Source organism: Micromonas pusilla, assembly GCF_000151265.4.
Source record: "Micromonas pusilla CCMP1545 genomic scaffold MICPUCscaffold_8, whole genome shotgun sequence".
NCBI classification, from domain to species: domain Eukaryota; kingdom Viridiplantae; phylum Chlorophyta; class Mamiellophyceae; order Mamiellales; family Mamiellaceae; genus Micromonas; species Micromonas pusilla.
Genome location: NW_003315889.1, coordinates 136,669 through 163,033, shown reverse-complemented (window position 1 = coordinate 163,033; position 26,365 = coordinate 136,669). Strand labels below are relative to the sequence as shown.

The following is a 26,365-nucleotide window of genomic DNA, read 5'->3' as shown; positions in this document are numbered from 1 at the left end:
CCCCGACGCCTTCCTCCTCCTCCTCCTCCTCCTCCTCCTCCTCCGCTTCCCGCTCCGCCAGGGCCCTCGCGAGCATCTCCTCGCGCCGCTTCAGGATCTCCTCGCGATCGCAACACTTCGCGGACGTCACCGCGTCCGCGAGCATCGCGCACAGGGCGTCGTCGCTGAGGGTCGTTCCATACGAGCGAACGTCGGGGTGGAGTTGAAAGGCGTCAGAAGCGGAGTTGAAAGGCGTCGAGGGCGGGGATTGAAAGCGAGGGGTGGGCGCAGAGAGACGCCGGCAAAAGTCCTTAAGGAACGGCGTTCACCACGCCAACGTGGTCGTATGGGGACCAGTGTATAGAACGCACCTCAGCTGCACCGTCGCCGCGTGCTTCGACGTCGCGGCTGAAATCTGCGGGCGGTTTTCCCGCGCGAAGCGACGTCGCGTCGGGGCGGCGGAGTTCGGGGCGCGTCAGATGGAGTCGCGAGGCGTCGCGGTGCGTCGGGATCGAATCGAGAAACGAAGCGCGCGCGGGAAGAAAAGTCAGAAAAGGCATGTCCTCAAGGAACGGCGCGCGCGGCGCGAACGCGGTCGCGGGGGGACCGGCGCACGCGACAGGACGCGCCTCGATCACCCCTCTCGCGAGCGCCGCCGCGACGCGCTCGCCGCCCGCGCACAGCGACGCGAACACCTCGGTGAGCAACGACGTCTCGACCGCGTCCGCGGGCGCCCGCATCGCGTACGACGTCGCGAGGGACTCGAGCGCGCGGCTCCGCAGCAGCACGTCGCGGAAGATTAACGGCTGGGCGCGAAGCGTCTTTTTTTCGCCTCCGCCGCCGTCGTCGTCGTCGACGTCGTCGTCGGCGGCGTCGCCGTCGTCGTCGAACGTCGACGCGTACACCCGGTCGTCCGCGCGGTCGACGAGCCCCCCGACCCGAGCGGCGTCCTGCTCCCCGCCCGCGCGCGCGGCGTCCCTCCGCTCCGCCGCGGCGAGCGATAGCGAGGCCCACTCGCCCCCCGCGGACGTCGGCGACGTCGCGACGTCCGCGCCGCCGCCGGCCGCCGCCGTCGCGGGAGGCGTGGACGGAGGCGTGGACGGCGAGGAGGGCGACCGACCTCCGTCCGACGCGGCCGCGGGCTCGCGCGCGCGCAGCGCCGCGAGCCAGCGTCGGAGCATCGCGGGGCGTTCCTCGGGCGGGCACTCGCGCGCGGCAGTCTCCACGCGCGTCATCTGTCGACGGGAGGGGGAGGGGAGGTGGGAGGGGAGCGCGTCGATCGTGGGTGGCGGTGGCGTTTCTGATAACGTCGCGTTGCGTTGTTGACTCGACGAGATCTGGAGCGAAGGCGCGATTCCGCGCGCCGGCCGCGCACCGCTTCTTCGAAGCTCAGGGGTCTGAGCCCGCGTCGTCGGATCGTGTCGTCCACCGCGTGCGCGGCCGCGGTCAGCGCCGCCCTCGCGCGGTCGCCGCCGTGCCCGAGCGACTGCCTGACGCGCTCGAAGAAGGACGACATCTTACGATATTCTCGCTCGCTCGGAAGACGGACGACGTCGACGCGCTTCTGCTCTCGTCGAGAACGCGCGCGCGCTCTTTTCGCGCGAGCGGCGAGGCGAGCGGAGTTGTTCGCGAGTCGAGTCTTCTCGCGGCGGGGCGCGTCGACGCGGCCGCGCGCGAGGGCGTGTGGAGCCGCGGCGGTCCTCCGAAGCGCTCGCGCTTTATGAAAAGTCCGGACGCTTCCGAGATTTGGAGCTGACAAGAAGTGCCCGTCGAGACTTCGTCTCGGCGTAGTGTATCATTAGTTGAGGGACCTATGAGTATTTAGTGCGGAGCTGATGGCGAAATTTCGTTTTTTTTTAACGACGCGCTCGCGTCGGTTTTTGACCTATTTTTTTCTCAGACCTAAGATGCCGCCCACAATCCCTCGCACACGCTTCACCATGCCCCCTAAAGCCGCCGCGAAGAAGGACAAGCTCACCGACGCCGAGAAGAAGAAGATCAAGAACGAGAACAAGTGCGCGCCCGTCTCGATCGCGCGCGCGTCGACGTCGATCGGTCGCCGATCACGTCCCCCGAATCGACGCGTTTTGAGCGAAGATTTCCTCCCCCCGGGCGCGCTGACGCGCTCCCTCCCTCGCTCGCGCTCGACGCATCAGGGCCAAGGCGAACCCCGGCAAGGCCGCGGCGAAGAAGGAGAAGAACGACGCGTGCCGCGAGAAGCGCGCGGCGTCCGGCAGCCAGAAGACGTTCTCTTAAGTCCCCGACGACCGATCGATCGGTCGATCTTCCGCGGCTCTTTTTATTCCCACGCGCTTCGCACGACGAACAGAACAGGTGAAAGGGCTCGCAACCATGAAAAACTCGCGATGAATTATTTTGTTTGATCGATACATCGATCAACGCTGAAAGGAAAAATAGTTGAAATGGACGAGAGTGATTTCTGACTAAATCTCATACAAAACGTACTACGCCGTTACCGACGCCCTTTTTCAACCTGATGAGCTCGAAGTGCGTCTTGGTCAGTCGCACGTCGCGCGCCGCGCGCGGTCGGTCATGGCGCCGCCCCCCCTCACCGGCCCCGCGGAGGCCGCGGACCTCGCGAAGCGCGACGCCCTCCGCGCCGCGAAAGCGTCCTGGCACGCGAACGAGCGCGCGACGCTCAGCGCGAAGCACTTCGTCGGCGACGGCGACGTCGGCGTTCGAACGACGCTCCGATCGTCCGATCTCGCCCCGGGCGCGAACGCGATACACGTCCGCAACGCGACCGACTGCGAGTACGTCCTGGAGTCGGACGTCCGCGTCGCGAAGGTGTTCGTGGAGGCGTGCGCGCGGTGCGTCGTGACCGTGAGATGCGCGGTCGTGACGGAGCATCTCGAGGCGTGGGGATGCGACGCGCTGACGCTGCGCTGCGAGGCGCCGATCGCGACGGTGCAGCTGGACGGGATGAAGGACGCGACCGTAACGTACGCGAAGAGGACGTTTTTCGGCGCGGTCGTCCACGCGACGTGCGACGGGTTCCTGAACCTATCGCTCGCGCGCGGGGAAGGAGAAGGAGAGGGAGAGGGAGAGGGAGAGGGAGAGCCCCCCGTCGTCGTCGACCTCGTCGCGGCGGAGGTGCGTTCTATACACTGGTCCCCATACGACCGCGTTGGCGAGGTGGACGCCGATCCTTAAGGACTTTTCCCGGCGCATCTCTCCGCCCACACCTCGCTTTCAATCCCCGCCCTCGACGCCTTTCAACTTCAACTGACGCCTTTCAACTCCACCCCGACAAGTCCGCGGAGGGCGTCTTCGACGCGCGGCTGGCGGCGGCGGATGCCAAAAACGGAGACGTCCCGCAGCACGTGACGCGCATCGTCGATGCCGTCCTCGTCACCGAACGCGTCGTCCGCGGGAAGGACGAGTACCCGACGACGCGGCGCGAGATGGCGGCGCGGCGGAGAGAGCTCGCGGCGGCGGGGGACGAGGCGGCGGCGCGCGCGGAGGCGGCGGGCGCGCCGATCGAGGCGCGTCCTACGTCGCATGAGAACTGACTTTCTCTCCCGGGGTCGATCGCGTCGCGTTTCTCTCCGGGGCCCTTTCAACGCTCGACCTCGACGCCTTTCGACTCCATCGCCTGACGCCTTTCGATCGGACCCTCGACCGTCAGGTGGACACCGCGCTCGGCCGCGCCGAGACGAGAAAAGAACGCGGCAACGTGTCGTTCAAAGAGGGCGATTACCCCCAGGCCGCGGCGCACTACACGAGCGCGCTGGAGTTAAATCCGGCGCACCACGTCGCGCTCGCGAACCGGAGCGCGTGCTTTCTGAAGATGGGCGAGCACGAGAAGGCGTTGGCGGACGCGGAGACGTGCGTGAGGGCGGCGCCGGAGTTCGTGAAGGGGCACTTCAGGCGCGTTCTCCTCACACTGGTCCCCATACGACCGCGTTCGCGTGGTGAACGCCGATCCTTAAGGACTTTCTCTCCCGGCGCATCTCTCCGCCCACACCACGGTTTTAATCCATCCCCGCCATCGACGCCTTTCAACTCCAACCGACGCCTTTCAACTCCACCCCGAATTCGCTTCGTGTGGACCCTCGACCCTCAGGAGAGGGCTGTCGCTGCACGCGTTGTCGAGGTTCGGCGAAGCCGCGGTCGCGCTCGAGGCGGCGGAGAGGTTGGACCCGAAGAACGCGCAGATCAAGGAGGCGCTCAGGATGGCGTCGTTCAAAGCGCGGCAGCGGCCGCGGGATGACTAGTGCGCGCGAGGGTAAGTTATTTTAGAGCCAAGCGACGAGCGCGTCGCAGCATTCTTAACCGAGCGCGATGATGAGCGTTCCTCCGTCGCTAAGGTTACGTTCGTCCGTCTAGTCCCTCCCGCCGCGTCGTGATGTTGCCTCTCTTCGTCGTCGTCGTCGTCGTCGTCGTCGTCGTCGTCGTCGTCGTCGTCGTCGTCGTCGTCGTCGTCGTCGTCGTCGTCGTCGTCGTCGTCGTCGTCGTCGTCGTCGTCGTCGTCGTCGTCGTCGTCGTCGTCGTCGTCGTCGTCGTCGTCGTCGTCGTCGTCGTCGTCGTCGTCGTCGTCGTCGTCGTCGTCGTCGTCCGCGCGCGCACTCGTTCCGTTCATCCTACCACTCAAGACGCCGGCGCGGCCGCCTCGCGCGCGGCGATGTACCGCCTCACCTTCGCGCCCTCCTCGTCGCCGCCGTTCGCGCGCCGCGTTTGCGTTTTTCCCTCCCCGACGTCCTTCGGGTCTCTGATCTCGATCGGTCGCCGTTCGCGTCGCGCCGGCGGCGCCGCCGCAGTCGCCGCCGCCGCGTTGTGATGATTCACGTGCCCCGTCGGCACGGGGACGTACACCACCTGCGCGATCGGCGGCAGCTGAGGGTCGTTCCATACAAAAAACGTTCACCGGTCAGTTGAAAGGGGACGCGATCAAATGTTGAAACCGGGCGATGGGTGAAAAAAATTGTATAGAACGCACCTGATACGCGTACGCCTGATGAGACTGGTTCCCGTACGCCGCGTGATGGTACCCGGCGTAGGCGTCGTTCGCGGTCTCGTGACCCGAGGCGTAGTAGTCGTACGCGTGTTGTTGCCGCTGCTGTTGCGCGCCGTGGTAGTCGTACTCGTACTCGTACTCGTAGTCGTAGTACCCCCCGGCGGCGGCGTTCGCGTCGCGCCGCGGCTGCCGCGTCGACGCGGCCGCGCGCTGCTTTTTCGGCGGCGCCGTCGTCGTCGGCGGCGGCGGCGGCGCGGGGGGGGCGGCGCCGGGGGGGGGTACCACGACGGTGGGGGCGAGGTGGAGTACGACCACGGAGGAGCGAACGTGAAGCGGCGCGTGCCGGCCACCGCCGCGTCCGGGTCCACCCGCTCTGTCGTCCCCGCGTCCTCCGCGTCCGCGTCCGCGTCCGCGCCCCCGTCCGCGCCCGCCGCCGCCGCCGCCGTCGACGTCTCGAACGTCGCGACGGCGACGATCGGGGGCTTCGTACGTGGAGCTGTTCAACCACCGACGCTCGCGCCGATCGGGGGCTTCGTACGTGGAGCTGTCCAGCCACTGACGCTCGGGTCGCCGCAGCGCGGGGGTCTCTCGCTCTCCCGCCGCGGCGACGGCGACGGCTTTCGCGCCCGTTCCATGAGACGCCGCGCGGGCGCGGGCGCGCGCGCGGTCGTCCCCCGCGCGCGCCCGCGCCGCCGCGACCGCCGCCGCCGCGACCGCCGCATCCTCCGCCTCGGATCCCTCGGACGATTCTTCCTCCTCGGAAGACGTCCAACGCGCGAGCGAATTCGAATTCGAATTCGATTTCGATTTCGATTTCGATTTCGATTTCGTCTTCGTCTTCGTCTTCGAATCGTCGTCGCCGCCGCCGCCGCCGCGCGCCTCCTCGATCGCGAGGTCGCGCATGAGCTCCGCGTACCCGTCGTGCGCCCACTTCCCGTCGCCGCCGTCGCCGTTCGCGCGCGCGTCGTCCGTCGGCTCCCACAGCTGCTTCTTCTTCCTTCGCGGCGCGACGTCGGCTTTCGCTTTCGCTTTCGATCTCGCCGCGCGGCGATCGGCCCTCTCGCTCTCGTCGTCGTCTTCGTCGTCGTCGTCGTCGTCGTTGTCGTCCTCGCGCACGACCGGACGCATCGCGCCGACGCACGTCTCCGCGTCCGCGTCGCGTCGCCACCGCGCGTACGCGTCGTCGTCTTCCTCCTCCTCCTCGTCGTCCGTCTCTTCCGAGCGCGCGTAGTCCAGATCGACTTCTTCCTCAGGGTCGTTCTACGAGCGAACGTCGGGGTGGAGTTGAAAGGCGTCAGTTGGCGTTGAAAGGCGTCGAGGGCGGGGATTGAAAGCGAAGGGTGGGCGAAGAGACGCGCCGGGAAAAGTCCTTAAGGATCGGCGTTCACCACGGCGACGGGGTCGTATGGGAACCAGTGTGAGGAGAACGCGCCTCCTCCTCCTCCGCGTCGTTGTTCGTTTTTCGGATCCTCCTCCTCGCGCGATCTGGCGCCGCGGTCGTCGCCGCGTCGTCGCCGCGGTCGTCGTGCAGGAAGAACTTCCCGCGCGGGACGTCGTACGGCTCCGTCTTCGGGGAGCCGCGGCGGCCGCGTCCGCGGCGCGGCGCTCGGCTCGACGGCGTCTCCGGCGCGGCGTTCTCGTCGTCGTCGTCCGCGGCGGCTGTCGCGTCGTCGTCGTCGTCGTCCTCCTCCTCCTCGCGCTGGATCTGGGCGCGCGCGACGTCGTCGTCGTCGTCGCCGTCGTCGTCGCGATCGCCGCGACGCGAGGCGTCCGTCGCGGCGTCGCGGTCGCGATCGGCCGCGCCGTCGTCCTCCGCGGAGGACGACGGCGGCGAGGCGCGCGCCGCCGTCATGCCGCGCGCGCGTCTCAGAAGAAGTGACGTCCGATGGCGCGGAGACAGACGCGACGTCGAGCGTTGATGATGAGAGGCGCTTGCTGAGGTCAAAAGTTCGATCCTTATCGTTTGAAAGGGTGGCGTTTGCTTTGAAATGAGGTCGGGAGTTCGATCCTCCCTGGGGAAGCCCCGTTTGAAAGGGTGGCGTTTGCTTTGAAATGAGGTCGGGAGTTCGATCCTCCCCTGAGACTCCCGGTTGAAAGGGTGGCGTTTGCTTTGAAATGAGGTCGGGAGTTCGATCCTCCCCTGAGACTCCCGGGTCGAAGATGCCGGCATTTGAAAGGAGCCTTTGGTTTCAATTTTGAAACAAGAGTATGCTTTTGAAACTGACACGTGACCCACGGCGACGCACCCTCCGTGCTCGATTTTCATTGGTCGAAACTGGGTAAGCTTTCTCCGCACCGACGACCGCGCGGCCGCTCACTCGCGAGCGCGCGCCGGCGGCGACGCGTACGGTGTGCGATCGCTCACCGCCTCCGCTCACCTCCCCCGCATCGCAGGGCGAAGCGCGCGCGCGTCTAGACGCCGCGGTCCGCTCGACCGGAGCGCCGGAGGAGACGGAACAGCGCCGTCCTCATCCGCATCGATCGGAGCCGCGTCCGATCGACCGATAACGCGCGTCGTCGTCCGTCGCGATGCGCGCCGCCGTCGCGTCCGCGCCGACGTCGGCGGTAATGCGCGTCGCGTCCCGCGGCGGTAACGCGCTCTCGAGGAGGACGAGGACGAGGACGTCGTCGTCCCGGACGACGACGAGAGGAGGAAGACGCGCGACGACGACCGTCGCGATGGCGGCCGCGTTCGTCCCCGCGGGCGCGCAGATCGCCGGCGTCGGCATGGCGATCCCGAAGCAGTCGCTCACGAACGACGACCTCGCGTCGCTCGTGGACACGAACGACGAGTGGATCAAGACGCGCACGGGGATCGGGAAGCGGCACGTCATAAGCGGCGACGAGTCCTTGACTTCGCTCGCGGCGGAGGCGGCGACGGATGCGTTGAAGATGGCGGGGGTAGACGCGAAAGACGTAGATCTCATCATCCTCGCGACGTCCTCCCCCGACGACGTCTTCGGCAGCGCGTGCACGGTCCAGGCCGCGATCGGCGCGGAGGGCGCGCTCGCGTTCGACCTCACCGCCGCGTGCAGCGGCTTCGTCGTCGGACTCGTGAACGGTGTCCACTTCATCCGCGGCGGAGAATACAAAAACGTGTTGGTGATCGGCGCCGACGTCCTCTCGAGGTACGTCGACTGGCGCGACCGCGGGACGTGCATCCTGTTCGGCGACGGCTGCGGCGCGATGGTGTTGACGTCCACGCCGAACCCGGAGGACTGCTGCGTGCTCGGGTTCGACATGCACAGCGACGGGACGGGGAACCATAACCTGACCGCGAAGTTTACGAACGAAAACGGAGCGGAGGTGAACGACGGCGCGAGCAAGCCGCGCGCGGACACCGCGGCGGCGAACTCGGGGCGCGGCGCGTTCTGTAACATCGGCATGAACGGCCAGGAGGTGTTTAAGTTCGCGGTTCGGGCGGTACCGGACACGGTCGGGAAGTCGCTGGCGCACGCGGGGTTGGAAAATGAGGACGTCGATCACCTGGTTTTGCATCAGGCGCGTTCTCCTCACACTGGTTCCCATACGACCGCGTTGGCGTGGTGGACGCCGATCCTTAAGGACTTTTGCCGGCGTGTCTCTGCGCCCAGGGTCCCTCGCTTTCAATACCCGTCCTCGACGCCTTTCAACTCCGCTTCTGACGCCTTTCAACTCCACCCCGACATTCGTCGCTTTGTATGGAACGACCCTCAGGCGAACCAGAGGATCATCGACGGCGCGGCGAAGAAGCTCGGGTTGAGCTCGGATAAGGTGGTGTCCAACATCGCGAAGTACGGGAACACGTCCGCGGGGAGCGTCCCCATCGCGCTCGCGGAGGCGGTTACGGAGGGGAAGGTGCGTTCTATACACTGGTCCACATACGACCGCGTTCGCGTGGTGAACGCCGATCCTTAAGGACTTTTCCCGGCGCATCTCTCCGCCCACCCCTCGCTTTCAATTCCCGCCCGCGATGCCTTTTAACTCCAACTGACGCCTTTGAACTCCACCCCGACATCGCTTCGTATGGAACGGCCCTCACCAGATTAAGAAAGGGGACGTCGTCGCGTGCGCCGGATTCGGCGCCGGGCTGACGTGGGCGTCCGCGATCTTGCGGTGGTGATCGTACTGTAGTTTCAGTTTCGTTCGCGGGGCAGCCTGGGCGAGAGAGAGAGCGCGCGCGAGCGAGAGAGAGGGAGGGAGGAGCGGCGAGACGGTGTCATATTACTACGGCGCCGGTTCGACGCGACTAAAACAAAAAAATACAGCACTGACAGATGTTCGCGCGACCCCGACACTGATTCCATCCCTCGCGGCGCCCCGCACGCTCTCGCGCGCGTCGCACCACACCGCGCGGCGCCGCCCTCGCCCCGCCCCCGCCGTCCACGCCGCGATGGCCGCGATCGGGGACAAGCGGAAGCGCTTCCTCGGCGCGGGAAACGATGCCATGGAGGTCACGTCACTCGTGCGATCGCGCGTCGCGCTCCCCACGACGAGATCCGACTGCGGCCCCGACGGCGACGTCAAGTATCCGCACCATCCCTCCCCTGGGACGATCTGGACCTCGTCTCGGCTCGCGCTGCAGAACGACGCGACCGCGTCGCGGTGCGTCGCGTTCGTCGCGTCCGCCGGGGAGGTGTTCCGGCACGCGGTGCCGTTCGCGGGGGCGGGCGAGCGCGTCGAGGAGGGCAAGGGATCGCTGCTGAAGTCCACGACCGTGGACGACGGCGTCACGCGCGTCGTGCGCTGCGTGAAGCACGCGTCGGAGATTCAGTCGCTGGCGCTGTACGACCCGCCGGACGGCGGCGACGTCGTCCTCGCGAGCGTGGACGCGTACGGCGGAGGGTTCGTCACGACGCTTCGTCGCGGCGGCGGCGACGACGACGGCGAATGGAGCGGCGACGCGCCGGTGCGGCAGTACGCGCTCGCGCCGCACGAGCCCGCGGGTCCCGGAACGTCCGTCCCCGGGTGGGCGGGCGCGGCGTTCGACCGCGACGGCGACGGCGGCGTCCTCGCCGTCGCGCGGCATTTCGACAAAGCCGTCGACGTGTATGAAAACGGGAAGCGCGCGCGGACGTTGCGAACGACGCTCTGCCCGCGCGCGGTGTCCTTCGCGCGGGATCCGAACCGGCGCGGGGGGATTCGAACCGGCAGCAGCGCCGACGGCCCGCCGCTCCTCGCCGTCGCGGAGGGGAACCACGTCTCGCTGTGGGACGTCCGCGCGCGAGAGAAGGGCGGCTTAGGTGCGTTCTACTGTATACACTGGTTCCCATACGACCGCGTCGGCGTGGTGAACGCCGTTCCTTAAGGACTTTTGCTGGCGCATCTCTCCGCCCACCCCTCGCTTTCAATCCCCGCCATCGACCCCTTTCAACTTCAACTGACGCCTTTGAACTTCACCCCGACGTCGCTTTGTATGGAACGGCCCTTAGTCAAGCGAACGTCGATATCGAACCGCGGGGACGACGCGACGTTCGTCCTCGACTGCGGGCTCGCCGGGGGCGACGACGGCGGCGGCGGCGTGTCGCTCCCGAACGCGCGCGCGGGCGAGCCGATGATTCTCTGCGCCGGCGCAGATCGCGGCGTGACCGTGGTGAACGAAACGCGGATGCGTGCCGTCGCTCGATGGACGAACGCGATGAAGGCACGTTCTATCTTACACCGGTCCCTCCCCGTACGACCGCGTCGGCGTGGTGCACGCTGTTCCTTAGACTAAGGACTTTGCCCGGCGTGTATTTCTCTGCGCCCACCACCTCTCGGTTTCAATCCCGACGCGCCTCGACGCCCGCCTTTCAACTCCACCCCTGACGCCTTTCAACTCCACCCCGACGTTCGTCGCCTCAGTTTGAAATCACCGGCGCGAAATTCTCCGCCGCGTCCCCGGACCACGTCTACGTCGCGTCCGGGCTGGACTACGAGCTCGTGTGCGGGTGCTGGACGAGGCAGGCGATCGCGGGCGGGTTCTCGTTTCGCGGGGACTCGCGACTGTTGGGGATGGCGACGAGCGAGGCGGGGGCGGGGAAGGATATCGTCGCCGCGTGGTGCGAGAGCGGGAATCTCATCGCGGCGAGGGTCGAGCGCGTCGGGGGGGTGCGTTCTACACACTGGTCCCCATACGACCGCGTTCGCGTGGTGAACGCCGATCCTTAAGGACTTTACCCGTCGCATCTCTCCGCCCACCCCTCGCTTTCAATCTCCGCCCACGACGCCTTTCAACTCCAACTGACGCCTTTCAACTCCACCCCGACGTTCGCTTGTATGGAACGGCCCTAAGACGGCGACGGCGACGGCGACGGGGGGCGGCGGCGGGGGCGACGGCGGCGATGGGGAGACGACGACGACCGCGAGAGACGAGTCGCGTTGGAACCGCGTGAACAAGAAGAAGCAACGGCGGGAGTGGAGGGAACAGCGCGCGCGCGAGATTTTAGAGGAAGAGGAGATGCAGAAACGACTGGACGAGGCCGAGCCCGTGGACTGATTGATGAGCGTAGCGTACACGGTACCGTAGAAGGTACGTATGAGATACTGTATTTGGAATACAGTACTACTACACGCAGACTACAACTACCGCATGCGAGCTGTAGGGCTACGCCTCCTCTGCCTCCGCCGCTTCCGCCGCCGCGAATAAGAGGTCCGCGCGCTCCGCATCGTCGACTGCGTCGGCGACGTCTCCGTCGCTCGGCGCCTTCGCGTCCCCCGCCCACAGCTGCTTGATCATCCGGTCGTACATCACCAGCGTTCCCGCCATCGCGACGTTGTACGATGCGCTCCGTCCGAACCACTTAGGCAGCGCCACGTGGCACTGACACGCCTCCACGATTGGCCGGTTCAACCCGTTGTCCTCCGAGCCCAACACGTACACCGCTCTCGGCGGGTGCGCGAAGTCCTGAAGCGGCGTCCCGCCCATCTCGATCGCGACGAGCACCGCGCCGTGCGGCGAGCTCTTCGCGAAGTCGCCCCAGTCGTCGTGCTTATGCAGAGGCAGCTGCTTGTGCGACTGCGTCGTGTCGCTGGCTTCGTACTTGTGTTTATACCTCGCGGCCACGGTGAAGATGAACGCGGCGCCGAGCTGCCACGCGCTGCGCCACAGCGTCCCGACGTTCGCGTCGTGCTTCGGCTTCACGATCCCGATGCCGAAGTACCCGGCGCCGAGGTCGGAGGAGGGCTCGACGGACGTGCCGTCGGAGGACGCGCCGGCGTACGGGTTATTCCCGGCGCCGACGCGTCCGACGCCTTCGTCGGAGAGTTTCCAAAACCCTCGCGCCGACGCGGCCCGGCGCGTAACGCCGCTCTCTCGAGCGTTTTTTATTTGCCCACTAACCTTATCATCATCATCGCCCTCATCGCCTCCTCTCAGTACTTTCCCTTTAGATCCTTCTAGTCTGGTGTACCGCGTCGGGTCGCTTCGAAACGCGTACCGGTTCGCCGCCGCCGGCGCCGCCGTCGCCGCGATCAGATCGTCCTCCAGCCGCACGAGCAACCCGTCAGCGACCGCGTCTGGGTGGGTGAAGCGATCGGTCAGTCGAACGTCTTACCGGTCAAACGTTGAAAGGGAAGCGCGGGTGAAGAGTGACGACGGGAAAAGTCCTTAAGGAACGGCGTGCACCACGCGAACGGGGTCGTATGGGAAGCAGTCTCACCTTCTCCCGTCGAATGCGCGAACGATATCACGTCGTCGTCGCGCAGCCGGCGCCACCCCGCGTCGGCGTCTTCGCCGCCGCCGCCGTGACCGCCGCGAGGGAGCGACAGCGCGACGCGCGGGCGCCATCGGACGACGTCCACGCCGTCCGATGCCAGAGCGGTCGTCACCGTCGACGCGGGGACGTCCAAGGATTTAGATTTAACTCTCTCGGTCGCGGCGCCGTCGTCGTCGTCGTCGTCGTCGTCGTCGTCGTCGAGAGGATTCGGGACGGAGACGACGACGACGTTCCCCTGCGCGAACCTCACGCCCGGGTACGCGTATCGAATCGCGATCTCGGCGTGCCCGGGCGGCGGAGGCGGGCGCCGGACCGACGGCGAGACCTTCTGATGTTGCGACGGCGACGACGACGCGTCCGACGAGGACGCGCGCGTCGTCGTCGTCGTCGTCGGCGGCGGCGGCGACGAGCGGCGCCGCCGAAGCGTCGGCGTTCGAGGATCTCTCCGCGACGCCGACGACGCGGACGCGACGCCGACGAACGACGCGCGAAGCGCGGCGTGCGAAGCCATCCCGCCGCGCGCGTCGGCGAATGATGCGTGACCGATCGAGGTTTCGTTCGCTCAGGGCGACGGCGATGTTTCGGTCACTCCGAGAGCGCGCAACGGCGCGCGGTCGCCGACGCCATGAGCGCCGCCGTCGCCCCCGCCGCCGCGGCCTTCCCCGCCGCGGCGGCGCGTCATCGCCGTCATCGCCGTCATCGCCGCCGCGCCCCCTCACCTCGCGTCCGGACTCGCGCGTCGTCGTCGCCGTCGCCGTCGCCGTCGTCGTCGTCGTCGTCGTCGTCGCGAATAACGCTCTTCGGCTCGCCCGGCAGCCGCTCGCCGCTCGTGGACTGGTACCTCCACGAGCTCGGCCTCGACTTCGAGCTCCGCGCGCCGAGCGACGCATCGAACCCGCACCCGTTCGGGCAGATCCCCGCGCTGCGCGACGACGCGAACGGCGTCGAGCTCTGGGAGAGCGGCGCGATCTTACAATACCTCGCCGACGCCTACGGCGGCCTCGACGCGCCGGCGACGCGCGCGGACGCGGGGAAGTGGATCGTCTGGGCGAACGCGTCGCTGGACCCGTGCCTGTTCGTCGAGAACGCGAGCGGCCAGGTTTTGGACTCGGGCGTGCGAGCGGCGACGCCGCCCAAGGCGTTGAACAGGTTGGAGGCGGTGCTGTCGAAGCGCGAGTGCCTCGCCGGGGAGGGCGCCGGGGCGTTCGGCGTCGCCGACGTCGCCGTCGCGTCGTACCTGCTCTTCGTGCCGCAGTTCTTTAACGACGCGTCGTATTCGCGCTGGCCGAACATCGCGCGGTACTGCGGCAGGTGCGTCATCCGGCCCGCGTACGCCAAGGCGTTCGGGGCGAGGACCGCGGCGTTCTTAGCGGCGCGGTTAGAGAAGGATCTATCGCCGGCGTCGTCGCGAACGTTTTGGGAGCGTCCTGATGAGAGCGAAGCCGTTTAATAATTATGTCTAGGAGGTAGCTCGGTCCAGTCTGCCAAACGTGTAGCGAAGCCGTTTTATAATTAATACGAGATAGAAGATGGGATGGGAACCTCATTATTACCTTAATTAACGTTGGAGGATCGTTCCGGTCGTCACAGGTCGAGCTCGCACTCCTCGAGCTCGCATCCGACGCGTCGCCACCCCACCTCGCCCCTGATCCTCTCCATGCGCTTCTTCTGCTCCCCGAAGTCGCTCACCGGCGTCGTGAACGGATACACGTACTTCACCGTCGTCGCTAGCGATCTGTACAAGACGAGAAATTCCTTCTCTCGGCCCGCGTCGCCCTCCCATCCGTTCCGGTCGCCGATCCCTTCGTTCTTGATGAAGAACTCGACGTTGTCCTTCCCGAGCTTCCCGTCCATCTCGAACCGCAGGTAGTGCCCGTTCTCCACCGGAACGCTCTCCACGCGCCTCGCGCCCTGGTCTCCGCACGCGCGAGACACCGCGGCGGCGACCTGTGCGACGGCGTCGTCCACCGTCGCCGTCTTCGCCGTCCACGCCGTGCCGTACTGCTCCGGCGCGCCTCCGATGGATGAGGTCGAGACGCAGTTGAAGTTGGAAGGGCATCGCCGCAGGCGGCCGTTGGCGTCGAGACCGGTCGGCTCACTGTCCGGCATCGTCGCCGCGGAGGAGGAGGAGGGGGACGTCATCACGGACGAGAGCGCGACGGAGGACGCGAGGAGCGCGGCCGCGACGTCGCGGCGTCGGACGGGCGCGGAGGACGATACATGACGATCTGCGATCGCGTCGTCCGAGGAGGACGCCGCGCGCGGTCGCGTCGATGCGGCGCGGCGAGACGCCGTCGACGTCCCCGAACGGCGACGACGCGTCGCCGTCGACGCCATCGCGCGCGGCGCGAACGTCGTCGTCTGCGAAGACGCCATCTCGAGCCTCGAGCCGCGGACGCGCGAGTGGTGATGAGCTCGGGAGATCGCGTCGCTGTCGCTGTCGCTGTCGGCACCACGTGATGAATCGCGCCGCGAAACTACTACGTACGGAAAAAAACGACACGTGAAACCAAATACGCATACGCAATCGCCACGCGTCGGAATCTCGCTGCATTTTATCCGTGATGATTCGACTACGATAGGGAAAGCGCGAGCGGCTCCACGTCGTCGACGACGCGTCCATAACACGCGACGCGAGCACACGCGACGCCGTCGGGACCTCTCGAACCCCCCCGCACGCATCACACACCATGGCTCACGTCATCGCGAACGCGAGCGTCGCCGCCGTCGGCGCGAAGGCGGCCGTCGCGACGTCTTCCGCGTCGAAGCAAGCCCTAGGCGGGAATTTCTCCGCCGGAAGCCTTCGCCTCGCGAATCGCGTCGCGTCGCGCAAGGTGGCCGCGCAGATGGCCCAGCGCACCGTCCTCGCGGTCGTCGCGGAGGAGGTCCAGGCCCCCGCGTCCAAGGCGCTGTACGACGAGTTCGCGAAGCTCCTCGTGAACTACGAGTTCTCGTACAAGTCCGGGGACCGCGTCACCGGGAAAGTCTTCCACTGCGACAGCAAGGGCGCGTGGGTCGACATCGGCGCGAAGGCTGCCGCGCTGTGCCCGGGCTCTGAGGCGTCCCTCGCGGCCGTCCGCAACGTGCGTCCTCGCTCTCGCGGTCTCCTCGACATCGACGCTCGAGCGTTCGTCCGTTCCTCTCGTCGAAACGCGCGGAGGCGCGACGCGCGCGGCGTCGGCGCGCGTCTTCCGAGGGGACGACGACGCGCGACACGTTTCGACGGACGCTTTTTCTTCCGCTTCGCGCGGAGCGATTTCGCGTAATCCGCCGGATAGCCCCGACGCCGCGCCCTTCCCGTCGAACGCGCGTCCTGACGTCGCGCGTCCTCGCTCTCCTCCCCCGCGCTCGACAGGCGGCTTCCGTGTTCGACATCGGCGAGGAGTACGAGTTCGAAATCATCCGCGACGACGACGGCGACGGATGCCTCACGCTCTCCGTGCGGAAGATTCAGGTGCGCGTCGCTCGCTCGTCGATTCGACCCTAAACCCTCAAAAGAATGAATGTCGCGTCGCGTCGATCGATCGACGGCGGCGACGGCGACTTCCTCCCCCACGCCGCGCGACCCCCCCGCCGAAGAAGACCCTCGCGCCGCCTGACGCGTCCCTCCCCCGTCTCCCTCGTTCGCGTCGCAGCTCGAGGCGGCGTGGAACCGTTGCCGCGAGATGCAAGCCGCCGACGAAGCCGTCTCCGCCGAGGTGCTCTCCGTTAACCGCGGCGGCCTCCTCGTCGAGGTGGAGCACCTCCGCGGCTTCGTCCCGCAGTCGCACATCGCGATCCGCACGCCGAACCGCGAGGACCTCATCGGGCAGAAGGTGCCCGTGAAGTTTCTCGAGGTTGACGAAGACAAGAACCGCCTCGTGATGTCCAACAGGCTAGCCACCGACGTCGTCTCGGGCGAGGGCCTCGGCGTCGGCGACGTCTGCAAGGGCATCGTCCAGGCGGTGAAGCCCTACGGCGCGTTCGTCGACGTCGGCGGCGTCTCCGGGTTGCTTCACATCTCGCAGATCTCGCACGATCGCATCGTCGCGGTGGAGAACGTCCTCTCCCCCGGGGATGAGCTCAAGGTGCTGATCCTCTCCAAGGACGCGGAGCGGAGCCGGCTGTCGTTGTCCACGAAGAAGCTCGAGCCGAGCCCGGGCGATATGCTCAGGAACCCCGCGCTCGTGTTCGAGAAGGCGGAGGAGATGGGACGGGTGTTCAGGGAGCGCGTCGCCGCCGCGGAGGCTGCGGCGCAGGCGGAGGAGGGGGCGGCGGAGGAGTTGAAGGGGATGGCGCCGAGCAAGAGCGAGGACGAGGACGGCGACGCGGCGACCGCGGAGGAGGCGTGATCGTGTCGACGGGCTGAGGAGCGCGTCGCGTCGCCGCCTCGACGATTGATTGATTCATCTTTAGAATTCTTTACATACTCCGCTGGCGTTGAAATGGATAACGTAGTCATGCTATGCGTAAACGCAGTGTCCCGGGCGCGGAGGCGGCGTCCTCCGTTTCTTCTACACGCCGCTTCGACTATCCTCGCTTTCCTCGCTTTCGGAAGCGCCGCCGAACAAAAAAAATAGCGCTTCTTCATAATTTCGGACGTGCGCTTCCCAGTCCTCCACTCTGTTCATCACCGCCCACTCGAGCACCTCGAACTGGTGGCCCTCGCACGCGAATTCGCAGATAAACGGGCACCGCGGCGCGCCGTTTTCGCGCGCCCACTTCAGGACCTCCAACTGACCGCGCTGCGCCGCTATGCCTTGGATGGTGAGGATATCTCGCGGCCAGTTCTCTTCATCGACGTCCGCGTTCGGGATTTCCAAGTCCCATGAGTACTCGTGCGCGCGCGCCCACTTCAAGAGCTCGAGCTGCCCCGTCACCGCGGCCCACCAGCACACGGAGTCTTGATAGAGCGTGTGTCCCGGACCGTACAGAAAGCACTCCGGGCCGAAGAGGGCGAACCTGAGAAGCCCTTCGATGCGCTCCTTCGGCAAGTCCAGGATGCCGTCGTGCTGCATGAGGTAGGGAAAGATGCGCGCTTGCTTGTAGAGCAAAACTCCGCAAGGGGCGTGCATCGCAGGGCCGAGCCTGTCGGGAAGCGACGCCGCCCTCGTGTCCGCGTCTCGAAAGACTCGGCTCACGCGCGCGAGCGCGCACCGGTCGCGCGCGGACTGGACGTGCGACATGATGACGCACGCGATGTCCTCGTTGTTTATCACGTCGTCGACCGCGCGGCGGAGCCGGCGGGTTCGCGTTTCCATGTCGAGCGCGCGGGGGGGAGGGGGGAGGGGCGCGCTGTTGAAACTGGCACCCTCGTGGGCGACAGCTGTTCAAACTTCTCGGACGAGTCGTCTCGAACGTCTCGCAGTCTTCCGCGCGCGCGCGAGCGCGCACGCGGGGCGTCGTCATGACCGCCGCGACCGCGGGATGGAAGAAACCCAAGCGCGTCGCCGCGCCGGCGTCGCAGCCATCCGCGCCGGGGTCGCGGCCGCAGCGGCAAGAGAACCTCGGCAGATCTCATCAGCGTCTCGGCGCCGCGGTCGACGACGACGACGACGACGACGACGACGACGACGGGCGGCACGACGACCCGGTCACGCTCAAGAAGGCACAGGCGGCGCTCATCACGCATCACGACGCGCAGAAGAAGCTCCGCGCGGAGAAAGCGTCGCTCGCCGCGGACCTCGAGAAGACCCGACGCGCGCTCGACGAGATCTCCGCGCAGTTCCATCGCGCGGTCGCCGCCGAGCGCGACGCGCGCCTCGCCGCGAGCGACGCGTCCGCGGCGCTCGCGGACGCGAGAGCGGCGCTGGAGGAAGAGAAACAGAAGCGTCGCGCGGCGGACTCGAGGGTCGACGACGAGCGCGCGTCGGAGGAGCGGCGCGCGCTCGCGAGCGCGCGTGCCGCCGCGGAGGTCGCCGAGTCGAAGCTTCACGCCGCCGCGGAGGACGAGAGGCGCGCGCGCGCGGAGATGGCCGCGATGGAGGCGCGCCTCGACGCGACGCGCGCGGAGCACGCCGCGGAGATCGCCGCGAAGGACCGAGAGCTCGCGGCGACGCGCGAGAATCTCGCGCTCGCGAAGAAGGTGGCGTCGGCGGCGGGGGATCTCGCGAGCGAAGCCGAGGAGTACAGGGCGACGGCGAAAGAGACGTTCGCGCGCTTGCGCGAGGAGATCGACAGCCTGAAGCGCGGCGACGTCGCGTCGAGAGACGCGATCGCGTCGCAGAAGGCTGTCATCGAGTCGCTCAAGAAGGACGCGGAGGGACGGAGGGAGGAGGCGAAGCGAGAGGAGGCGGTTCGCGCGCGGATGCGACGCGAGTACGACGACTTGAAGAACGACGAGCGACTGTGTCGCGCCGCCGCGGCGGCGGCGCGCGACGGCGAGACGCGAGCGCTGACGCGCGCGCGCGAGATGGAGGCGCGGACGCGCGCGATGGAGGATCACGCGCGCGCGATCGAGGACGCGGCGGCGGCGTTGCGGGAGGGGATGCGCGAGGCGGCGACGAGAGCCGCGGAGGAGGACGCCGCGTACCCGCCGTCGGCGCCGCCGCCGCCGCGGTCCAACGCGGGCGGCGGCGGCGGCGGCGGCGGCGGCGCGGGGTCGGACCGGAGGGTCGTCCCGGAGTCGGAGCCCGAGTCGGTGGCGATGCCGCCGGCGGCGCCGGTGGAGCCGCCAGCGGAGATGTCGCCGCCCGCGCCCGCGGCGAAGAGGGGGAGGGGGCGGCCGTCGCGCGCGGCGGCGGCGGCGGCGCGGCCGTCGCGCGCGACGAAACGAGGGCGCCTCGCGACCGCGGAGGAATCGTGATCGACGCCACTGAACGACGATACACAAACTAGCGATCCTAGCTAGAGAACGAACGCCGCCGTCCCGTCCGTCGTCCGTGACGACGCGACGCCTATGATAAACGAAGAAGCGCCGACGGAAGTATGCGACGCGTCCCGAAAAGGTTCTAGTAGGTTACCTGACATACCCGACTAATAAGTTGTTACTACCTAACGCCTACGGAATCCGTTCTCGACCGATACCTTCACCCCCAGCCGCTCGAGCGCGGACGCCAAGTGCGGCGGCAAAGGCGCGACGACGCGCACGACGTCCCCGCCGCTCGGCTTCGGAAACCGAAGCGAACGCGCGTGCAGGTGCAACGGCACGCCGCCGCCGTCGTCGTCTGCCAACGCCAAACTCCGACGCGCGCGCCACGCCGCCGCCGACGCCGGATCCCTGATCGTACCGCTCCCGCGCCGCGCCGCCGCCTCCACGTCCCTGAGCGCTTCCATCCACGCCGGCGGCGCGATCTCGCGCCCGCGTCGCGTCCGCGGCGTGTCTCGATACCCGTACTTGTAATCGCCGACGACGGGCGTGCCGAGCGCGGACGCGAGGTGCACGCGAATCTGATGCTTTCGCCCCGTGGAGAGTGTCAGCTCCAGTAACGTCGGTCTCGGGTGCGTTACTTTTTCGTCATCGTCGCCGTCGTCGCCGTCTGCGTCTCGCGGTACCTCGCCGATGACGCGGTAGGACGTCACCGCGCGAACGCCGCGGGGGTCGTCCTCGGTGGTCGCCTCGACGCGGCCTTCGCTCGCGCCGCCGCCGCCGCCGGGCGCGACGTCCGGCGGTCGCGGCAGCCGCGCGCGTCGTTCGTCCGTCGCGTCGTCCGCGAAGAACACGACGCCGCCGTCTCGTCGTTTCGTATTCCCATTCCTCTTCCCGGGGATGCGAAGCGGCGCGCGTATCACGCCTTCGTCTCGCGACGGGCGACCGGCGACCAGCGCCCAGTACGTGCGCTCTATATTATATAGGGCGTCGCTCTCCGCGCGACCTCCGCCGAGGAGGCCCTCTTCCTCCTCCTCCCGCGCGCCTTCCCCGCCGGAGGCGGACTTCGCGGCGAACGCGCGCGCGAGCGTCCTCGCCGCCACCGCGCGTCTCGCGAGGACGACGCACCCGCTCGCGTCCTTGTCGAGTCGGTGGACGATCGTCAGCGGCGGCTTCCAGGGCGCGTCCGCGTGGAACGTCAGCGACGCGAGCATCGCGGACAGCGACGGCGCCGCCGCGTTTGCGTTCCCCGTGCCCGTGCCGACGACGGGAAGCCCCGAGGGTTTGTTCAAGACGAGGACGTCGTCGTCGCGGTAGAGCACCATCGACGTGAGCGACGACGACGACGACGACGACGACGACGACGACGACGACGACGATTCCCGGAGTAGTCCTCGCGCGATCGACGACGACGACGACGACGACGACGACGAAGACGCGGTCGCGCCGAGAGACGCCCGCGGACGCGCCGCGCGCGACGTCGCGAGCGCGAGAGCCGCCGCCGCGCCGCGCCGCATCGCGCGCGCCGTCCGCGGAACTGCGCGCCGCCCCGCGTGCACGCGGCGACGGCGCGCGCGAGCGATGTCGGCGTTTCCGCGACGTGAGGCGCACACAGCTGTCAGGTCGTCGGCGCGTCCGAGTTTTCTTTGTCGACGTCATCCCGAACCGTCGTCCCTCGCACTCCCTCCCGCGCGCGTCCCGCGCTTCCACGTCCTCCTCCGAACGACCGCGTCCACCGCGATGGCGTCCACCGCGATGACGTCCTCCGCGATGACGACTCGCGCGGCGCTGCGCTCCTCGCGCGGCGTCGCGTCGCCGCGCGAGATCATCAAAGCGGTGCCCACTTCCGGCGAAACGCAAACGCGTCGTCGTCGTCGTCGTCGATCGTCGACGACGACGACGCGCGCGGGCTTGCTCTCGGACTCCTCGCGCGCGACGACGTCCTCCTCCGCGGCGCTCCCGCCGCGCTCGCGCGCCGAGGCCGCGGGGCAAGACCTCGGCGCGCTCCTCGCGTCGCTCGTCCGCTCCCTGCCGGTGATCGGCGTCGACAAGGTGCGTTCTATACACTGGTCCCCATACGACCCCATTCGCGTGGTGAACGCCGATCCTTAAGGACTTTTCTCGGCGCATCTCTCCGCCCACCCCTCGCTTTCAGTCCCCGCCCTCGACGCCTTTCAACTCCAACTGACGCCTTTCAACTCCACCCCGTCGACAAGGCTGCCGCGCGTCGCGACGCGAAAGACGCGCTGCTGGACGCCATCGCGACCGTCGAGCGCGGCGTCACCGCGACGGAGGCGGACAAGGAAGCCATCGACGCGCTCGCGGTCACGCTCGAGCGCCTGAACCCAAACGCCAGGGCGCTGTCGTGTAACCTTCTGAACGGCGAGTGGGAGCTCCTGTACACGACGAGCGCGTCCATCATCGGCGCGAATAAACCGTGGCCGTTCCGACCGCTCGGGCCCATCTATCAGACCATAGACGTGCCGAGATTACGCGCGGCGAACCGAGAGACGTTCCCGTTCTTCAACGCCGTCGACGCGGACCTCACGCCGACGTCGGCGGCCGCGGTGGACGTGCAGTTCGTGAAGTTTAAGCTATTCGGGGGGTTGATCCGAGTGGACGCGCCGGCGGCGGCGAGGGGCGCGTTGAGGTGCGTTCTATATCACACTGGTCCCCATACGACCCCGTTCGCGTGGTGAACGCCGATCCTTAAGGACTTTCTTTCCCGGCGTATCTCTCCGCCCAGGGTCCCTCGCTTTCAATCCCGACACACTTCGACGCCTTTCAACTTCAACTGACGCCTTTCAACTCCACCCCGCCATCGCTTTGTATGGAACGACCCTGAGCGTGACGTACTTGGACGAAGAGATCAGGGTCTCGAGGGGGGACCGCGGGAATCTGTTCGTGCTGAGGATGCACGACGCGACGAAGGAGCTGCCGAGGAAGGGCGACGACGACGACGAGGAGGAGAAGGGGGTGTACGAGGCGTGATGAGCGGTTACAGAGCGGTTACAGAGCGGTTACGCGTCGCGGCGACGCCGTCCAAAAATCCGTTCTGTTTACGAGTATCGTCGTCGTCAATCGTCCTTCCTGTGTCCTTCACTCCATGCCGTCGTACAATAGCCGCGTCCCGTTCGGCTTGTACTTCTCCTCGTCCGCCTTGACCCTGTTCCCGTTCGCGTCGAAGAACCGCCCGCCGCCGAGGATCGCGGGCACGCCGGTGAGCACCCTCGATACCGCCCCGGGCAACGACAGAAATTCGATCGACGTGTTCGTGCCCTCCACCGCTCTTATTAGGGTCGTTCCGTCGTTCAAAGCGACGTCGGGATGGAGTCGAAAGGCGTCAGTTGAAGTTGAAAGGCGTCGCGGCGGGCGTGTCGGGAGGATCGAAAGCGAGGGACCCTGGGCGGAGAGAGACGCGCGCCGGGAGAGAAAGTCCTTAAGGAACGGCGTTCACCGCGCCGACGCGGTCGTACGGGGACCGGCGTAAATAGACTCACCTTATTTTCGGCGCGAGATCCGCGGCCACCACCTCGGGCTCCTCCGCGAGTACGTTGAAGAACCTCCGCGCGACGGGCGACGCGCCGTCGAGGAGCAAGTCCGTGAGCACCATCCCGGGCGAGAGCTGGTGGATCCCCACGGCGTGCACGCCCGCCTCTTTCAGCTCTTCCGAGAGCGACGCCGTGAGCTGCGAGAGGCCGCGTTTCGTAGCCTTGTGCGTGCACGTGGACTGATGATTCGATCGATCGACGAGGGTGATTGCCCATACGAAGCGACGCACGGCGGGGTGGAGTCGAACGGCGTCAGAAGGGGAGTTGAAAGGCGTCGCGGCGCGTCGGGATCGAAAGCGAGGGACCCTGGGCGAAGAGAGACGACGGGCGCGAGAGAAAGTCCTTAAGGAACGGCGTTCACCGCGCCGACGCGGTCGCACGGGGACCAGCGCGAGGCATAAGATTTTCGTACCTTGCTAAACGACGCGCCCCACCGCGAGAACCCAAAGTTGTACACGTGGTACGCCGGCGCCGAATCGCTCCCCTTCGGCTGCCGTCGCATGACGCGCACAGCCTTCTGGCAGCACAAGATGGCGCCCGTGAGGTTCGTGTTGCACACGCGCACCACCTCGCTCGGCTCCAGGTCCATCAGCGGCTCTGTCAGGGTCGAGGGTCCGTACGAGCGAACGTCGGGGTGGAGTTGAAAGGCGTCAGAAGCGGAGTTGAAAGGCGTCGAGGTGTGTCGGGATTGAAAGCGTGGGATGGGCGGAGAGATACGCCGGGAAAAGTCCTTAAGGATCGGCGTTCACCACGCTGACGCGGTCGTATGGGGACCAGCGTAAGATAGAACGCGCCTCGGCTCGACACCATCCCCGCGTTGTTCAGCCAGTGATGAATCACCCCCACGGTGCTCGCGGCGTAATCCCCGAACGCGTCCACGTCTCTCGGGTCCGTGACGTCGCACTTCATGCCGCTGACGCACGAGCCCGGGAACTCGTGGCGCAGCGCGGCGACGGCGGCGTCGACGCGCGTCTGCGCGCGGCCGCAGATGCAGACGCGATCGCCGCGACGGAGAAACTCTCGAGCGATGGCGAAACCGACGCCCTTCGTCGCGCCGGTGATGACGACGCCGAAGCCGTCGCTCGGCGCGGGCGGGTCCGCGATCTTCCCCGCGCGATTGTTCGGTTCCACGCCCGCGGACGTGACGCACAGGCCGCCGCGGTTGACGGTGGCGGCGGACGATCGACGACGACGGAGCGCGGACGAGGCGTCGGGCGATATCTTTTGAGGAGGAGATCGGTCGACGCCGCGTCTCGCGGTCGTCGCGCGCGCGGGGGACGCGCGCGCGCGGGCGCGCGACGACGCGAAAGCGGCGGCGCGCGCGGGCGCGCGCAGGGCGGCGGCGGTCGTCGTCGTCGTCGTCATCTCGTGCTGGTGGCCGCGCTCGGGTATGCGAGTCTGGGCGAAAAATATCTTCGACCAGATACCAGACGTCGCGTCTCGCGTCTCGTCGCGTCGACGAACGCTCGCGCTCTCGCGCATTATTCTTCAATCTTCGCCGCGCCCTCACCGCGCGCGGCAGCTCCTCGGGAGGTGTCCCTCGGGAGGCGTTCCTCGGGAGGGAGGCAGACGCGAGGCGCGGGAGCGCGTCGCGGCGCGACCGTCGCCCCCGCCCGCGAAGGGGGCGCCGGCGCGCCTTCGACGGGAAGGAACCGCGTCGAAGCACCGCCCGTTCGTCGTCGCGAGCGGGTACGGGTGCCCTAATAAAATTCTTCGCCCTCGTCTCCATCAGACGAAGCGCGCGGCCGCCGCCGCCTCCCGGGCTCGCCCGCGAATCATCACGTCAAGATGAACGCGTCGTGGGCGCGCCTGGACGAGGAAGCGCTCCGCGCGCCCCACGGGAGCGCTTCCTCGCCCCGAGAGAACCGGCGCTCCTCGGACTCTTTCCTCCGGAAGATCCTCAAGTCCACGTGGGTCCTCGTCAACGTCCTCGTCCTGATCGCCATGCCGCTCATAATCTGGGACATGTACAAGCACGACATGGAGACGCACTACGTCGCGTGGTTCGTCGCCGGCGTCTTCGTCCTCCTCGCCGTCCCGATAACGTTCTACGAGGTAGCGCAGCACCTGGAGCACTACCACATGCCGCGGCTGCAGCGATACGTGATTCGCATCTTGTGGATGGTGCCCATATACGCCGTGGACTGCTGGCTCGCGTTGCGTTTTAAAGAGCAGACCATCTACTTCGACACGATACGCGAGTGCTACGAGGCGTACGTGATTTACAACTTCTATAACTACTGCACGGTGTACCTGCAGGAGTTCACGACGACGGGGCTGGAGTCGATCGTGAGCCGAAAGCCGCAGCAGCAGCACCTCGGGCCGCTGCGATTTTTGCTCCCGGAGATGCCGAAGATGGGAGAGCCGTTTCTTCGGCTGTGCCGCCACGGGATCATCAACTACGTCGTCGTCCGGCCCATCATCTCCGCCGCGGAGGTGATATGCGACGCGAACGGCGTCTTGGGCGACGGACAGATCTTAAACCCGCTCGTCGCGTTCCCGTACCTGACGCTCGTGAACAACGCCAGCCAGGCGTGGGCGATGTACTGCCTGATTCTCTTCTACCGCGCCACTCACGAAGAGCTGGCGCCGATACGTCCGTTCGCCAAATTCTGCACGGTGAAGGCGGTCGTGTTTCTGTCGTTCTGGCAGGGCCAGAGCATCATGCTGCTGGTGAAGTGGGGGGTGATCCCGGTCCCGGAGAACGGGAACGTCGCGAAGGGGACCAAGCCAGACGCGGCGGATTACGATGCCGCGGACGTCGCGACGGGGATGCAAGAGTTTCTCATCTGCGTCGAGATGTTCTTCGCCGCGATCGCGCACGCGTACGCGTTCCCCACGAGCGAGTACGAGAAGCGAAGCAGTCACGACGACGACGACGACGACGACGATTCGTATCTCGGTCTCAGAGGAGGACGCGAAAGGTCGTCGTCGACGCCGCGACGCGTGTCCATGTTCGAAAACGTGAAGGACATGTTCGACCTCCGCGACGTCTACTTGGACGTGATCAACTACGGGGAGAGGAACCGCGAGAACGTGTTCGAAGGGCTCAAGGGCGCCGCGGGGATGTTCGTCGGCGGGAGTGGTGGGGGGAGCGGCGGCGGTGGGAAGGCGCATCAGGACGGCGACGTCGAGCTCGAAGAGAAGAAGAAGAAGACGGCGGCGGCGGCCGCCGCAGGCGAGGATTTAGGCGTGAGGGTGCTGCAAGGGTTGCAGAGCATCGACGGAGGACCGAAGAAGAGCGGCGGCGGCGGGGCGGGGCATCCCGGGACGGAGATGAACATCGACACCCTCATCCCCGGCCGTTAGCCCGACGACGCCGGTGCGCGCGCCGCCGGGGGGGCTGCCGCCGCTGGAGCGCGAGGCGAGCTCGAAGTTCCGATAACGACGACGA

General features: G+C 67.3%; 16 protein-coding genes across 16 annotated transcripts in view; 8 read left to right on the top strand and 8 right to left on the bottom strand.

Moving 5' to 3' along the window:
- Positions 1 to 1,495, bottom strand: part of MICPUCDRAFT_47827 (uncharacterized protein) — a gene marked incomplete at its 5' end in the record, with an annotated part of 3,459 nt that extends 1,964 nt beyond the window's left edge. The window contains 2 exons of the mRNA XM_003060233.1: positions 351 to 1,214; positions 1,355 to 1,495. Of these exons, the coding sequence (XP_003060279.1) occupies positions 351 to 1,214; positions 1,355 to 1,495 (1,005 nt within the window). The remainder of the gene's footprint in view (positions 1 to 350; positions 1,215 to 1,354) is intronic.
- A 1,037-nt stretch (positions 1,496 to 2,532) lies between these two features.
- MICPUCDRAFT_40814 (uncharacterized protein) lies at positions 2,533 to 3,153 on the top strand (the record flags this gene model as incomplete). The annotated part of the gene is made up of 1 exon (XM_003060522.1): positions 2,533 to 3,153. One exon carries the CDS (start codon positions 2,533 to 2,535, stop codon positions 3,151 to 3,153), a length of 621 nt encoding a protein of 206 aa, XP_003060568.1.
- Positions 3,154 to 4,590: 1,437 nt separating this feature from the next.
- MICPUCDRAFT_40813 (uncharacterized protein) lies at positions 4,591 to 6,085 on the bottom strand (the record flags this gene model as incomplete). Its single annotated transcript, XM_003060232.1, has 2 exons — positions 4,591 to 4,818; positions 4,940 to 6,085. The coding sequence occupies 2 exons, from the start codon at positions 6,083 to 6,085 to the stop codon at positions 4,591 to 4,593; spliced, it is 1,374 nt and encodes a 457-aa protein (XP_003060278.1).
- Positions 6,086 to 6,341: 256 nt separating this feature from the next.
- Positions 6,342 to 6,809, bottom strand: MICPUCDRAFT_59898 (uncharacterized protein; the record flags this gene model as incomplete). Its single annotated transcript, XM_003060231.1, has 1 exon — positions 6,342 to 6,809. One exon carries the CDS (start codon positions 6,807 to 6,809, stop codon positions 6,342 to 6,344), a length of 468 nt encoding a protein of 155 aa, XP_003060277.1.
- Positions 6,810 to 7,636: 827 nt separating this feature from the next.
- On the top strand, positions 7,637 to 9,199 carry MICPUCDRAFT_34466 (uncharacterized protein; the record flags this gene model as incomplete). Its single annotated transcript, XM_003060521.1, has 3 exons — positions 7,637 to 8,446; positions 8,654 to 8,794; positions 8,982 to 9,199. The coding sequence occupies 3 exons, from the start codon at positions 7,637 to 7,639 to the stop codon at positions 9,057 to 9,059; spliced, it is 1,029 nt and encodes a 342-aa protein (XP_003060567.1). The 3' UTR covers positions 9,060 to 9,199.
- A 130-nt stretch (positions 9,200 to 9,329) lies between these two features.
- Positions 9,330 to 10,244, top strand: MICPUCDRAFT_40811 (uncharacterized protein; the record flags this gene model as incomplete). Its single annotated transcript, XM_003060520.1, has 1 exon — positions 9,330 to 10,244. One exon carries the CDS (start codon positions 9,330 to 9,332, stop codon positions 10,242 to 10,244), a length of 915 nt encoding a protein of 304 aa, XP_003060566.1.
- A 108-nt stretch (positions 10,245 to 10,352) lies between these two features.
- MICPUCDRAFT_59895 (uncharacterized protein) lies at positions 10,353 to 11,086 on the top strand (the record flags this gene model as incomplete). Its single annotated transcript, XM_003060519.1, has 2 exons — positions 10,353 to 10,610; positions 10,781 to 11,086. 2 exons carry the CDS (start codon positions 10,353 to 10,355, stop codon positions 11,084 to 11,086), a joined length of 564 nt encoding a protein of 187 aa, XP_003060565.1.
- A 436-nt stretch (positions 11,087 to 11,522) lies between these two features.
- MICPUCDRAFT_68886 (uncharacterized protein) lies at positions 11,523 to 13,158 on the bottom strand (the record flags this gene model as incomplete). The annotated part of the gene is made up of 2 exons (XM_003060230.1): positions 12,577 to 13,158; positions 11,523 to 12,433 (listed from the first exon to the last, which is right to left on the bottom strand). Exons 1-2 carry the CDS (start codon positions 13,142 to 13,144, stop codon positions 11,523 to 11,525), a joined length of 1,479 nt encoding a protein of 492 aa, XP_003060276.1. The 5' UTR covers positions 13,145 to 13,158.
- Positions 13,159 to 13,258: 100 nt separating this feature from the next.
- On the top strand, positions 13,259 to 14,083 carry MICPUCDRAFT_59893 (glutathione s-transferase; the record flags this gene model as incomplete). Its single annotated transcript, XM_003060518.1, has 1 exon — positions 13,259 to 14,083. The coding sequence occupies one exon, from the start codon at positions 13,259 to 13,261 to the stop codon at positions 14,081 to 14,083; it is 825 nt and encodes a 274-aa protein (XP_003060564.1).
- Positions 14,084 to 14,217: 134 nt separating this feature from the next.
- Positions 14,218 to 14,970, bottom strand: MICPUCDRAFT_40809 (uncharacterized protein; the record flags this gene model as incomplete). Its single annotated transcript, XM_003060229.1, has 1 exon — positions 14,218 to 14,970. The coding sequence occupies one exon, from the start codon at positions 14,968 to 14,970 to the stop codon at positions 14,218 to 14,220; it is 753 nt and encodes a 250-aa protein (XP_003060275.1).
- Positions 14,971 to 15,479: 509 nt separating this feature from the next.
- Positions 15,480 to 17,077, top strand: MICPUCDRAFT_45696 (uncharacterized protein; the record flags this gene model as incomplete). The annotated part of the gene is made up of 3 exons (XM_003060517.1): positions 15,480 to 15,716; positions 15,989 to 16,087; positions 16,269 to 17,077. 3 exons carry the CDS (start codon positions 15,480 to 15,482, stop codon positions 16,962 to 16,964), a joined length of 1,032 nt encoding a protein of 343 aa, XP_003060563.1. The 3' UTR covers positions 16,965 to 17,077.
- A 49-nt stretch (positions 17,078 to 17,126) lies between these two features.
- Positions 17,127 to 17,798, bottom strand: MICPUCDRAFT_59890 (uncharacterized protein; the record flags this gene model as incomplete). The annotated part of the gene is made up of 1 exon (XM_003060228.1): positions 17,127 to 17,798. The coding sequence occupies one exon, from the start codon at positions 17,796 to 17,798 to the stop codon at positions 17,127 to 17,129; it is 672 nt and encodes a 223-aa protein (XP_003060274.1).
- Positions 17,799 to 18,857: 1,059 nt separating this feature from the next.
- On the bottom strand, positions 18,858 to 20,937 carry MICPUCDRAFT_59888 (uncharacterized protein; the record flags this gene model as incomplete). Its single annotated transcript, XM_003060227.1, has 1 exon — positions 18,858 to 20,937. The coding sequence occupies one exon, from the start codon at positions 20,935 to 20,937 to the stop codon at positions 19,606 to 19,608; it is 1,332 nt and encodes a 443-aa protein (XP_003060273.1). The 3' UTR covers positions 18,858 to 19,605.
- Positions 20,938 to 21,657: 720 nt separating this feature from the next.
- Positions 21,658 to 22,411, top strand: MICPUCDRAFT_18871 (uncharacterized protein; the record flags this gene model as incomplete). Its single annotated transcript, XM_003060516.1, has 2 exons — positions 21,658 to 22,070; positions 22,267 to 22,411. Coding segments are annotated over 2 exons (558 nt in total), but the record flags the coding sequence as incomplete, so codon positions are not given.
- Positions 22,412 to 22,916: 505 nt separating this feature from the next.
- On the bottom strand, positions 22,917 to 24,045 carry MICPUCDRAFT_4755 (uncharacterized protein; the record flags this gene model as incomplete). Its single annotated transcript, XM_003060226.2, has 3 exons — positions 22,917 to 23,150; positions 23,384 to 23,566; positions 23,779 to 24,045. Coding segments are annotated over 3 exons (684 nt in total), but the record flags the coding sequence as incomplete, so codon positions are not given.
- Positions 24,046 to 24,885: 840 nt separating this feature from the next.
- Positions 24,886 to 25,821, top strand: MICPUCDRAFT_3500 (uncharacterized protein; the record flags this gene model as incomplete). The annotated part of the gene is made up of 1 exon (XM_003060515.1): positions 24,886 to 25,821. A coding segment is annotated over one exon (936 nt), but the record flags the coding sequence as incomplete, so codon positions are not given.
- Between the last annotated feature and the right edge of the window lie 544 nt (positions 25,822 to 26,365).